The 13,276-nt window shown below is 45.9% G+C and overlaps 1 protein-coding gene across 1 annotated transcript in view; it reads right to left on the bottom strand.

Annotated features, from left to right (window-relative positions):
* Positions 1-488: 488 nt before the first annotated feature.
* ZFAND3 (zinc finger AN1-type containing 3) overlaps positions 489-13,276 on the bottom strand; it is a 138,495-nt gene continuing 125,707 nt past the window's right edge. The window contains exon 6 of the mRNA XM_018563334.1: positions 489-910. Within this exon, the coding sequence (XP_018418836.1) occupies positions 756-910 (155 nt within the window). The 3' untranslated portion in view covers positions 489-755. The remainder of the gene's footprint in view (positions 911-13,276) is intronic.

The following is a 13,276-nucleotide window of genomic DNA, read 5'->3' as shown; positions in this document are numbered from 1 at the left end:
TGTAGGCGTCAGCGTGGCTACTGTGGCTGCGAGTTAGCCTTATTTCGTCCACAAACACCATCACTTAGCAAATTGCAAACAAAAGCCAATCAGGTTAAGGCTATCCGGGGAGGTTGGGTTCGTAGTCAGCTCTCGTACTGATAAAACTCGGCTTCTTGGTTAGCGAGGGCATGCTATGGCGCCGGTTCACGTCCAACGAGAGGTTGACCAGAAGGACAGCAAATGCCATTGTTTCAATTTGGCGCTACTTGAATAACCTGATAACCTGACTGGGAGGTTGTCCCCTGCCCAATCAAATCCCTGATGCTGTTAAATAGTAACACTCAGACGCGCGATGCTATAAAAACAGAAGTATCACACGACAATGGACGTTAAACAAGAAATGTAGCTTTTTTTTTTTAGTAATCTGTGTCAAACAAAAAAAAGTGAAGGAGATGGACCAGCGATTGAACAGTCCTGGAAGTACGACTTTTATGACTTTTATGAACACAGCGTTATCTATAACTTTAAATACGTTTCTGGTGGTTTCATAATGGCCGACAGCGGATGCCTGGCCAACGCTTATCCACTACCATTCTTTCAAATTCTTTTAAAGTACCTGCACAGTTTTTGTTTAAAAAAAAATAAAATAAGAAGGAACCTGACTGGCTGTAGTCTGTCACTTGCTCAGTAGTGAGAGCCTGCTTGACTTTGTCCTAAATAAGGCTAACATTAGTGAACTAAGAGAAACAGCATTTGGTTGGAGGTTGTGGCACTCAGGAACACCCTTCGCCGATGCGCTGGCAGGACCTGCCCACTTTGCGGTCTAGTTTCACCATCTTCATAATGGCCTCCTCGCGTCCGCGGCCCATGTGGTCGAACGTGCAGTCGTGCTGTTCTGGTAGGCGATGTAACATACAGAACACGTAGCCTGTGGGAGGAAAAAAAAAATATGTGAGTCAGAACATGGACATATGTTTTGTCCCGTGAGCCGGTTACCGAAATCAAGGGCGGAAGCAATAAAGGCAGGCGTTTGTGAGGACCACCTGAGCTCCAACTGCACCTATCTGTGCTCAACACTGACCGCATGGGGGACTAAAGTCCCCATTTTCAAGGTTCATAGATGACTACAAGTTGTCATGGTGTACGTCATTTGTCTCGTGAGCCAGATACCAAAATGAACGGCCCTCTCCCCCCCCACCCCCACCCAGCCTGACTGTCTGTGGCCCACCCCTTTCATTCATTGGATTTCAGTTCTTTCAATCATGGAAGCTCAGCATCATAAGGCGCATTTAGATTTTTGCATAACTCCTCCCAACAATCAGCCTACTGCTTGTATCAGTGCTGAGAGCTCTAGAGAGGAGTACCGAGGCAGGGTGCTGTCATGTTTTCAGGAACCTATGTGCAGCATCATGTCATGATCTGCCTGAATTCTATAGCGATCCAGTGACAAGACGTAACTTATATAAGGTCTGTATTTAAAAACCTCATTACGCTGTTGATGAAGGGGGAGGGAGGAATCAGGAGACAAAGTATGGACATCTTAAACTTTAGATTTAAAGAGTATGTCAAGTCAAATATGATTATTTTTTAGGTTTTGGATAACATGGGGAAGGTTTTGCTGCTATCCAGGGTCCTGTAAGTGAAATCTCTCCTTACATCCTGTCCTGCTGACAATGTGTATACAGACAGGAAGTGAGGAAAACCTTCCGGAGTAGAGTAAGGCTAGGACCTCAGTCTGATTTTTGTTTCTCTTTTTGCCCCAGTTCAAGATCCTCCCTAGCTCTAAGAGAAATTAAAAACAAAGGCTTGACATACACTTTAAGTAAGGTCAAATATTGCGTTCCTGTGAACTTTCCACAGAAAACTCCCCTCCACTAAAATGTAAACTCCCATTGCACACAAAGCATACATCAAAAGCTGATGCATGGAGATACCTTTAACACCCTCGGGATATTCCCTGTTATTTCTCCACAACTTTATAACAATATCCCTCCCCGACCTAATCTGCCTGTTAGATTAGGTCTCATCATCTATTAGCTTTTGTTTTGTAATTAGTACCAGCAGTGGTCAAAATGTAATCAAGTACAAATAAACCAATTGGGGCCATGATATACAATGATGAAAACTTGAAATCAATTATTGAATCTGTCATGAATATGGATCGTATGTAGTGCTGCAACCAACTAATCGATCAATAATTGTTGTCAACTATTCTCATTATTAATTAGTTGATCTGGATCGCCAAGTTCTTGCCTCTGTGCTGGGAGCCGGTGTTTCATAGGCTCTGTGTCACCTCAGGTCCCCGCTGGGAGCAAGGGGATGCAGACCCCGGCAGCTGGTGCCCAGCAGTGCGGAGAGCTCCCCAAATCCCCCCCCCCACCCACTCTGCTCCCAGTGGGGATAAAAGGGGACACAGATCCCTGCAGCTGATGCTCAGCAGTGAGGAGAGCTCCCCCAAACCCTCCCCCCACCTCTTGCAGCTCTCTCCCACTGCAGCTGCATAATATGGTTTTTGCCCCCTCCGATCTTTGCTGCTCTTGCCCGTCTGTGTCGGCAGAGGCAGCAGGGATCAGAGGGGATATAGACTGCTGCAGCCAGCCACTGCGGGGAGGAGAGACCAGCTGCCACCCCTGCAATAACCCAGTCTACTATTGGCTATTTCAAATTACAATAGCTAATAACAGGCTGGCTATTGTGCCTGCCCACTGCCTGCTGTCAATCAGCCGAGGACAACCTGAAGGAGAACTTTCTCCTTTAGGTCCCTCCTGTGCTGATTGACAGCAAGCAGTGGGCGGGTACAATAGTCAGCTTGCTGTTGGCTATTACAAACATTTCAAACTTCAACACTCCATTTGTGTATTTTATTTTAAATGAAAGATGGTATTTTCTGTTTCTCTGATTCATTGAAAAAATTAATCGGCCGAATAATTGATTATGAAAAAAATCGTTAGTTGCAGCTCTAATGGCATGGTACCAAAATAATTTCAGTGCCGCTGTACATTTCTGTAGCACAGCCAGACTCGCACCCAGAAATAGGAGGTGCTAGAAAATGTTAATGAAGCCCCACCCATGCCTACAAGCCTCACCCCACCCATGCCTAGAAGCCCCACCCCTTACCACCAGGTGAGTACTGTGAGGGTGGGGCTAGTTAGGGTTTCAAATATGAGCAACAAAGCATCTCTTGAGATTAGTTCAGCATGTTGGAGGCTATGTATTCCAGGAGTGAAGAAAAAGTGAGTGATCAGCATTTTGACAGGCGGGAGGATGTACTGTACACTGCGGCCGGGCTCGGCTCACTTTATGTCACAGTTATCTTGCCAGAGCTGTGTGTGGCATATTAATGACATCGGAGGCGGCCCAGCACACAACAAGCAGGACACTGCAATGTCAGACACCAGGGATTAAAATACCCTCTGCCCGTTTTTCATGACGTGGAAAAGATAGGACCCCTCCCCGTACTGGGCTGCCATCCTCCACCATCAGAAGGCCTGGTCACCACTGACCATGAACCAACCACAGCCAAACCCCAAATCTGCTGCTAATTATCACAGCAGAGCCCTGGATTCTGCTGGGGGAACGTTTGATGTCTTTGGACGATTACAGGATGTAAAATTTAAATTGTGACCTCACAAAGATGGTTGTCACCAAACATTATATTTATTTAAAATGGTGACATAATGCCAGTGCAGTCCTCCCTTGCTGTGAAAACAGTTACTATTTAGAGTATCTCCAACTGGCCTCTACACACGATGGAATTTGAATCAGATCCTTAGTGTAGTAAGTTCTCCTCCCACATGTGTAAATGTTAAGAAGGTCAAACCAGGAACAAAAAGAAGTTTATAAGCAAGTAAAACGTAATTCAGCATTCCTCAAGATCTCAGTACTTCATCTAAACACATAACCAACACCTCTCACCTTCCAATTTAGGTCTTTACCACAGGGGGCGGCCTCATTTGGCCAATAGGAAGGTGCAGTGACAATGCGCTCATCGATACAACATGGAACTATAGACTCTTTAGAGATTAGCGCGCTCCAGACCTTAGTAGTCCCAGGGTGCTCTTGTAGGCTTCCAAAGGTACATGCCGACACTTTAAGGGGTCCACACTTTATGTATAAAGACACGTGCATGTTAAGCCGCTAAGAAAACCTGGCTGTCCCCATTTGCAGAACCCCCCGATTCAGCACCCATTAGGACGCTGTTTGCAGTGCTCCTGATTTAGTGTCCATTCTGCCCCTATTGCACACCCCTGGATACTGCACCCATGCTGCCCCTACTGCAAACCCCCAAATTCTGTGCTCATTTTGTCCCCATTGCAGACTCCTGATTCTGCCCCTTTTGCAGACCCCCTAATTACATTACAAAAAAATCCAATTACAGACCCCTTGATTATGTGCCCATTCTGCCCCAATGGCAAACCCCCTAATTCTTCACCCATTCTGCTCCTATTACAGGCCCCCTGAATTTTGCCCATTCTTCCCCTACTGCAGACCCCCTTATTCTGCACCCATGTTTCCCCTTTTGCAGACTCCTGGATTTTGCAACCATCCTGCTCCTTATGCAGACCCCCTGATATGCGCCCATTCTTCCCCTATTGCAGACGCGCAGATTTTGCACACATTCTGTCCCTAGACCCCCCCTATTTTCTACCATTCTGCCCTTATTCACAGCCCCAGATCTCTCCCCATTGTTTTTCAACTGTAGCTGTTGTACTGGAATTTGCATTTTGGAGCAGCACAACTGCAACTAATTACGTGCAGATGAAACTCTGAGAAAATTTACAAGTACAGCCCGGCCTATAGAAACTGACAGAGCTATATATAACACCCTCGCTGAATCCGGCTCGGAAAGAAAAGCGATTTTCAAGGTTCCAGCGGTCTAATCTCAAACCTGTTTTCTGCAAGAATCAAAATGAATTTCCCACACCTGGTAATGAAATGCAGGGAACACATTACAAGGCTCCTCGTCCGCTCGCACAAAATGTCAGCATGTTAACACCGGTTGTGGGTTAGCGTTATGCATACCAAAAGGCGGCCAATGCAAACAATGGGCTAATGCCCGGGCCTGTAAATACAAGAATCTCAATCAATTACACGGCTTTTTAGCCGGCATAAACCTCAAGTGCAATCGGCATGTAAATAATTCTGCCGTAGGGACGTTGAAAAACATCTAGAATAGGAACAAAAAGATATCAGCGGAGACTCCCAATGCCAGAAGAAAATATCCGGTATGGTAAGAATGACATGGCTCAGGAAAATCCCACACCTTTCCAAGTCCACAGCACCAATCCGGGTGGAGAAATACTTTGGTGAAAAATTCTGCAGATGTAAACCTTAACTGGACGACATTTAGTTTGCTCTGTTCATCGAAAACAATTGATCTGATTTCCATCTCAGTGCTGTTGATCTCCTGCAACCTCTCAGCCAATTCCTGCCTACATGCACTAGTTCACCATAGAGCTAAACCGGCTGATAGTGATAACAATAGACCATGTCCGCTCAATGCTTTGGTGGCTTGTAGGCTTATTTGACAATTGGAAGACAGTTGTGTCAGAAACCACCCGCTACTGCGCATGTGCGGGGGGCCCAGTTTTCCGTACTGCGGGTAAACGGGCATTTGCGCGCACCATGGAACAGCTGCGCAAAAGCGTGCCAAACGGCACACAGAAAGTGATGCTATTTCCTGATGGATCAGCCTATTTAAAGCCAGCCTACCAGACTCCAAGCTGCTGGATTGTCTTCAGCTTCCCCTGGGTTTTCTGTGCTTCCGATTACCTTGCTGACTTCTGACCCGGATTGTCCTCGACAATTGCTGCCTGCCCCTGACCTCCTGCTTTCCTTTTGGACCTGCCTCTGTCTCCTGCCTTTGTACCTCGCTGCCCGACTGGATTTAACCCCTGACTTGTTTGACCACGATCTTGGATCCTGCTCTGCACTCCGCTGCCTGCCTCGTTTTGAATACAGCTCAGCCTGACCCGATCCGGTGCCGGAAATCCAGCTTGCACGGTGTGATCACCACTGGCACCTGTGCCATTCGATGTCCACTCAGACTCTGCTCCCAACTCCAGAATCTTTGGGACATGAGGTGCAAGGGAAGCCTCCTTCCACATTCAGTCTCCACCCAGGTACGTGACAGTTGTCACCCATTAACAGGAAGTGCCTGAACAAGAACCTTTAGGGTTGGCTCACCAGAGAGGTCCTGCAACCTCTTTCAGCCAATTGCTGCCTACATGCACTAGTTCATCATTTAATAAGGAGTTGCGCTAATATTGCGCAACATAAAAATTTTCAACTACCACCATTTTATTCTATAGGGTCTTGGCATTCAGAAAATATATAATGTTGGGGGGTTTTACGTCATTTTCAGGCCTAAAATGTGGAATATAACATTGGTGCAAAAATTGAAAAAAGGGCCTCAGTCATGAAGGGGTTAAACGGCTTCCTGATGGTGTTAACAGTGGACCATGACGGTGGAATGTTGTCAGCGTGGTGGCTTGTAGGCCCATTTGACAACTGGAAGACAGTAGTCACCAATTAACAGGAAGTGCCTGAACAAGGACCTTCATGGTTGGATCACCAGAGGTTAATTTAATGAAAGCAGCAGATTAAAAACATCTCAAATGACATTAAGATGTTAGCAGAGTTTATATGAGAATTTAGCTATTTTGTTTACATCTACTTTAACGTTTGCAGAGTCTGATTGGGGGCTTTGGGGTGCAGTGATTGAGTGATGATGTTGGGATTAGGGGCAATGATGGGGGCAGTTATTGGTGGATGGTCTAATAGAGGGAAAGTAATTGGTATCCTCAGTCATATTCTTAGTGGTACACTCCATTCACAACTGAAAGTGAAGCCTTGAAATGGACAACCAACGTTGTTTCATCCAGATAACGCATTAGTGCTACAGGCCACCCCAATAATTAACATGGGTTTGTAGTCGGTAATCTGGTGTTCCTAAGCAATATGAGAGTTAGGCCCAGAGCAGTGGGGGGCTCTAGAGAATTTTTAGTGTCCAAGTCAGTCAGGTGGGTTGCACAATAACTGCAGCATCTGCACCCACTTCCTGCTTCCACCTTCCAGACCCATGATGGCTTTTGCTCCACCTAGTACCACGTTGGACTCCATCTTCCAGGCTACTTACTGCAGCAAAGGTGCTGTATACAGTGAGGCTCTGGGTACAATGCCAGAGCTTCTGGGTTGAGATGAATGTTGCTTGATTGATTTCTCTGGTTGCTGACATCTTGGCTGCCAACACTTCTGGTCTCAGTTCCTGGATGTCCTCCACTGCACTGCAGCTCTGGGTGATGAGCTGCATGGGCAAAACACATATTCACTTTAATTGAACTCCTTAAAGAATAAGCACACCTAGTACTTCCTGAATCCTTTCCTGAACCCTAGGTAATTTTTGTTCTCTCCTTGCTGCATCACCAGTCATGGGTGACCTCATATAAAGGCCAACCTATGTGGCTTACCCAGTAACTGATTTTATCTTGGTAACTGCTCATCAATAAACAGACAACCACTTGAGGGAGACTCTACACATTTGAATATGAACAGACAATCAAAAATGTGGAACAGTAGGAAAAGTAAAACACATAAAAACACAATAATTAGTCCATATGTGACTGCAGCTTCCTCTATATACTCCTCGGCAGCACTCCTACAGGTGCCAATAAACGATGGGTCTACTGTGATTTGGTGGGAGATCTGGAAACATCCTCACTTGTAGATTCACTGTATTAGGCTGGAAATAAAACATGCTTTTCTGTTTTTCTGTATTGTTTGGACTCGCTGCAAGGCACACTTTGCATTGGCGTCATTTGCGGGTTACGGTGCACGCCGCTGTCGGTCCAGGCCGCAAGCGGCACACCATCACCAAAGGCAGACGGAAGAGCGCTGTTTTCAGTTTAGTCACGTATGAATTGTGCCTGTTCTCCGGGAGAAGGCCAGGCTGAGAGCTATATTAGATAGACACACACTGATCGCCTCAGCGCTGATTTTGCAAACAAACTACCTTTTAACTCTGCTGGTCCAATTTTCTGTTGCAGTTTCAATCTCGCCAGCTTCTTAAGTGCGCGACTAGTGGGTGGCTCTCTCAATCTAAAGTCACCTTCCAGCTCGGAGGATAGAAAGGAAACAATATAGAATATCGTAGCCTAGGCTGCGTCGGGGGGAAGAAAATAACCTCAACAAAAACTTGTGAATGAAATAAGCTCTGGGATACAAAACAAGGCGCACAAACCCATTAATAATATACATCAGGGGTGTGGATGATGGAAAGGCATCACTGCAGTGAGATCTACTGCCATAGCTATGGGGCCCGGGGCAGGTACGGGCCTGGTCAGGGGACCAGGTGGTGTGTGCTTACCACTGTTTACTGCCTCTGCACCCCCACTCAAGTGTACATAACTGAGTCATTTATAGTGTACACGAGTAGGTAACATACAGTACAGCATACAGTTAAGTGGTGAGGCATATGTAATGATATACACTGTACAGTGTGGAGCAATACACATACGTAAGGTACAGCAAAGCTTACAGTGAAGCAGCCACCAGCAGGTAACACACAGTAACGGTACAATTGAGTGGTTAGGAGTATGTAATGTACAATACAGCATACACTGTGTGGAGCGTCAGGAGAATATAATGTACAGTACAATGGAGAGGTCAGGAGCATGTAATCTACAGTACAATGGAGAGATCAGGAGAATATAATGTACAGTACAATGGAGCATTTAGGCATATGTAATGTACAGTACAATGGAGTATGTAATATACAATACAGCACACAGAGTGGAGCAGTCAGGGGTATGTAATGCACAGTAAAATGAAGAGGTCAGGAGAATGTAATGTACATTACAATGGAGAGGTCAGGAGTATGTAATGTAGGAGTACAGCACACACAGTGGAAAGGTCAGGAGAATGTAATGTACAGTACAATGGAGAAGTCAGGAGTATGTACTGACCAGTACAGTGGAGAGGTCAGTGTCTGGGAGGAGGAGCATATGACATACAAAGAGAGGAGGATTTAGCTCAGCCGGGGGGGGGTAGGTTGGGTAAAGGACGTGCCTCTGAGGCTTGTGCATCCCATAGTAACTTGGTTTAGATTGTCATACTGGAGCCTTTAGTTTTATTTCAACATGAAGTTAACATCAAAAACACGGGGGCATGACATGAAAATATCATATCAAGTTCAAGAGTAACATTATAAGTTATTCTTTTACTGAAATAGTATTGAATGCTTGGAACAGACTTCCAACAGAGGTAGCGAGTCAATCGGCAGGATGTGACATCAAAGCTGAACTCCAGGCAAACCGTTCAATACACAGATTAAAAAAAATACATATATGAGCGATGTTTTACCTGCCAAAGGATCAGGATTTCTGTCCATCAGGTACTGAGATAAACACAGTACAGCTCGGTCTGGCAGGTGGGGAACCTGATTTTTTTCTCTCTACTGCAGTTAAGTAACACTTACAGGTCTTGTCTATCCCCCCAGCCTGTGGACTGGACAGGGACAGGAGAAGCAGTCTGATGAGCTTCTCTCTCGGTCACTCTGCTCTCTTCTCTTATCTGCATGCTCTTTGCATTGCAGCACAGGCTACTGGCTCCGTGTGCTGTTTCTCCTAGCTCTAGTATCAGCTTTGCTGTACAGGCATTGCAAGAGGCTAATACAGATGTTCCTCGCTTACCGACTTACCTGTTTTGCGACGTCAGTGCGCCGCTTCGCCGGCGGAAGTGGTGTCCTCTGATCTTCACTGCGGGTCCCGGTAAGTATTTTCATTGCCCGATGCACAGTACACTGTTCGGTACTGTACATCGACAATGCTATACAGTACTGTACTAATGCAGTACAGTACTGTATAGAGTTCCTCACTTAACGACCAATCCGTTTAACGACCTGGTCGTAGGAACGGAACTCGGTCGTTAAGTGAGCAATACCTGTACTACAAATGACAGCCGCCTCCTAACTTCAGAATTTTTCTCTATTCTAGTCTTGGAGCTGGAAAAGTATCTGTACTTGTACTGAGTACGGTACTTGGTATCGGTGCATCCCTAGCTAATACCAAGTCAGATTCAGGTACTCACACTACTTGCATTTAAAAATAAATAAATAACATAATAATGGATGCAGAGCTGCAAAAATGATGCCTTTTATATCTGCCTGGAGTTCAGGTAACACGTGCTTGGGATATACACAGCTCTATAGAAATGTTAAGCCCACGCATACAGAATCAATGATCCTCTGTTTTTGCAAAGCCTCTCCATAAGCCATAAAAATGTGCCATTGAGAGAATTGAATCTGGCACCCTAGGCGTGCAAGGCCGCTGATCCGCCGCACTCCTGACTTCTGTAACTGCCTATAAGTGGTGTTCTGGCTGTGTAAGATTCAGCGCTGAAGTGGTTAGCGGCGCTCAGACAAACTGAGAATCCTAAACAATTAGTTATTCCTCTCACCTCTCCCAGTTGGCTGGAGAAGGCCGAGCACAACTCATATTACAAATTGCTCTTTTGAAGATCAAAGCCGAGTGGAATTTGTCTGTATGCGCTGCAGATGAGATTGTAATTTAATGAATTTTTTTTTTTCTTTCCCTCCGTCTCTCCGCTTACCCTGGGCTTGGCAGCGTTCCCACGGTGGGCTCCGGGGTAAAGATGCATGGACGACGGAGCACAAAACAGGGAGGTGTGAAGAAGCGGGGGGCGGCGAGGGGCTCGGTGACTTCGTCTCTCCTGAGCTCCCGCTCTGCCATTAATTGGCACCTCATTAAAAAGTAATGAAAATGACATCTTCTGTTCTCGAAGCTTCAGGCGCCGAACGCTACAAAGGGGCCGAGCACAATTCACAACACGTTCAATTTATATAGCGAGGGCTCTTAAGCATTATTTATGAGATGTGATTTCCTGTCCGTGTTTAAATAACCTGTTACAGAGGGGGGGGAGCGGGGCCCCTCAGCGCTGTTTTCCGAAAACACGTGCACTCCGGTAAAATTGAGTTTTCAGTTCTTTTTCCCTCCTTGTCACTCGCTGTTACAATTGTCACTTTACAGCTCATTAGGCCCGAGATCCGTGGCAAGCGACAATTCCACTGTTATCACATCTTGGTCGGCAGGGTAACAAGCTCTGGACCAACGATAATTTCGCCCCCCCCCCTCGCACACAGCCAGAGAGGCCGATGCTGTAACACGTCAGGGCAGCGCTAATGGATGAGGACACTGGAGTTCTAGGACAATGTTGAATCATACGTAATGCGACCTTTCCTAACAAGTGCACTGCCATTTATTATACACAAACTTAAAGAGGACTAAACTACAACTAAACTTGTCTTCACTCCAGCGACACAACATGTGCAACCTCCCTTGGTCTTCAGGGTTCAGCATCTTCCGCCATCTTGGTTGACCTGCGCCGGATGACGTACCTCTTGCGCATGCGGATGGGAGTTAATTTTGCTAGCATTATAGTACACATGGAGCTCTGTGTCTGCCGCATATATTGCACTAGGATCTATCATCAGGGAGGGCTTAGGGTGGTGCTACATGACACTCACTTGCTGGGTTCCTTCTTTAAATACTATACATGGCCAAAAGTTTGTGAACACCTGGCCATCACCATCTACCATATGATATGTGGACACTAAATGACTTCAGATCTTCCAGTGAAGGGTGCCAATAATACTACAGCATACAAAGACATTTTAGACATTTGTGCACTTCTAATGTGGTAACAGTTTGGGGCAGATCCTTTTCTTTTCCAGCAATACTGAGCACAAAGGCAGCTCTATAAAGACATGATTTGGCCAGTTTGGTGTGGAGGAACTCCAATGTCCTGCACGGAGCCCTGACCTGAACCCTACTGAACTGGGACAATAATTATGAACAAAGTCTTCACATCCAACATCAGTACCTGACATTACAAATGGGCACAAATTCCCACAGACATCCTCCAAAATCTTGTGGAAAGTCTTCCCAGAAGAGAGGAGGCTGCTATACCCACAAAGGGGGTCAACTCCATATTCAAGGCATAGGAACTGCCCGCAGAGCCCTGCAGAGATCCACACGTCGCCCGGGTGAGATCGGCACGCAGCCTGGCGAGAATAATTCTGATGTGGGGAGATAAGTTAGAGGAGGGGTGCGGATGTGCTTGAGAAGGCTGGAAGTCAGCTTTGCAAGGTGCAGGAGCAAGGCTGACGTGATCGTGGTTCGGGTTGAGTATAACTTTGTTATTTTAGCTCCATGGAGCACTTATCCCGTACACTGTGTGTGTGTGTGTGTGTGTGTGTGTGTGTGTGTGTGTGTGGGGGGGGGGGTTAACCCCACTGCAAGGGTTAACATTTCATATGCCCGGAGTTCTGCTTTATGTAAACGTTAATAAACATAGATGGGCATACTTCTGCAGGAAGGGGATTTGCCTTTGTGTATAGTTGATGGATGTCCTTGTAATAAATATAGACTGTAAATGGTTTCTGGGTTTGAGATTAGGTCACGCTCATTAGAAGGGGCCCCAGGAAGATAGTGCAGATGTTGGGGGCAAGACTAAGGATTCCTGAGGGCCCTTTTCTGAGGTCATCCTCTGGATTTCCAGGGCAACCGTATATTAGCAAATTAATGACGGAACTTTATAATCTCATTAATATGATTTTTAGGCTTCAGGCTAATCGGTTCTGATGAGCATTTTATGGTAATTATTAAGCTATAAATCAGAAATGTTTCTGTCCGCTGTGGTGACCCCCGATAATGAGGCAGAATAAACAATCTGCAGAACTTTTACTGGAAAGAAGCTTCTAAAGACAGCCCCATACAACTGTCCCTGTGCAATGACCACTGTCTGTACCTACAAAGCATTATCATAACACATCCGAGCTCATCCAATAAAACAACACGAAGGGCAAGCATGGTGTGAATAGTGCAGAAAACCAACACAAGCAGACTTCAGAATTTCTTGGTGCCTGCCTGATGCTTTTTCCCTCAATTAAAAAAAACTATACTGCCTTTCATTCAAGCCCACATTTGGATATGTGGTGTGAATGGAGGTCCCTGAGAAAGATCAGAGTCCTCCAGCAAAGCAGAGTGTTTATGGAGAGGAGAGTTATAGAGGAAGGAGCAGAGTCCTCCAGCAGAGCAGAGTATTTCAGGAGAGGAGAGTTATAGAGGAAGGAGCAGAGACCTCCAGCAGAGCAGAGTATTTCAGGAGAGAGGAGAGTTATAGAGGAAGGAGCAGAGTCTTCCAGCAGAGCAGAGTATTTCAGGAGAGGAGAGTTATAGAGGAAGGAGCAGAGTCCCCCAGCAGAGCAGAGTATTTC

The sequence above is a fragment of the Nanorana parkeri genome, unplaced genomic scaffold (genome assembly GCF_000935625.1).
Source record: "Nanorana parkeri isolate BGI_ZX_2015 unplaced genomic scaffold, ASM93562v1 scaffold655, whole genome shotgun sequence".
NCBI classification, from domain to species: domain Eukaryota; kingdom Metazoa; phylum Chordata; class Amphibia; order Anura; family Dicroglossidae; genus Nanorana; species Nanorana parkeri.
The sequence above is the reverse complement of the archived record's forward strand: the minus strand, read 5'-3'. Positions and strand labels throughout refer to the sequence as shown.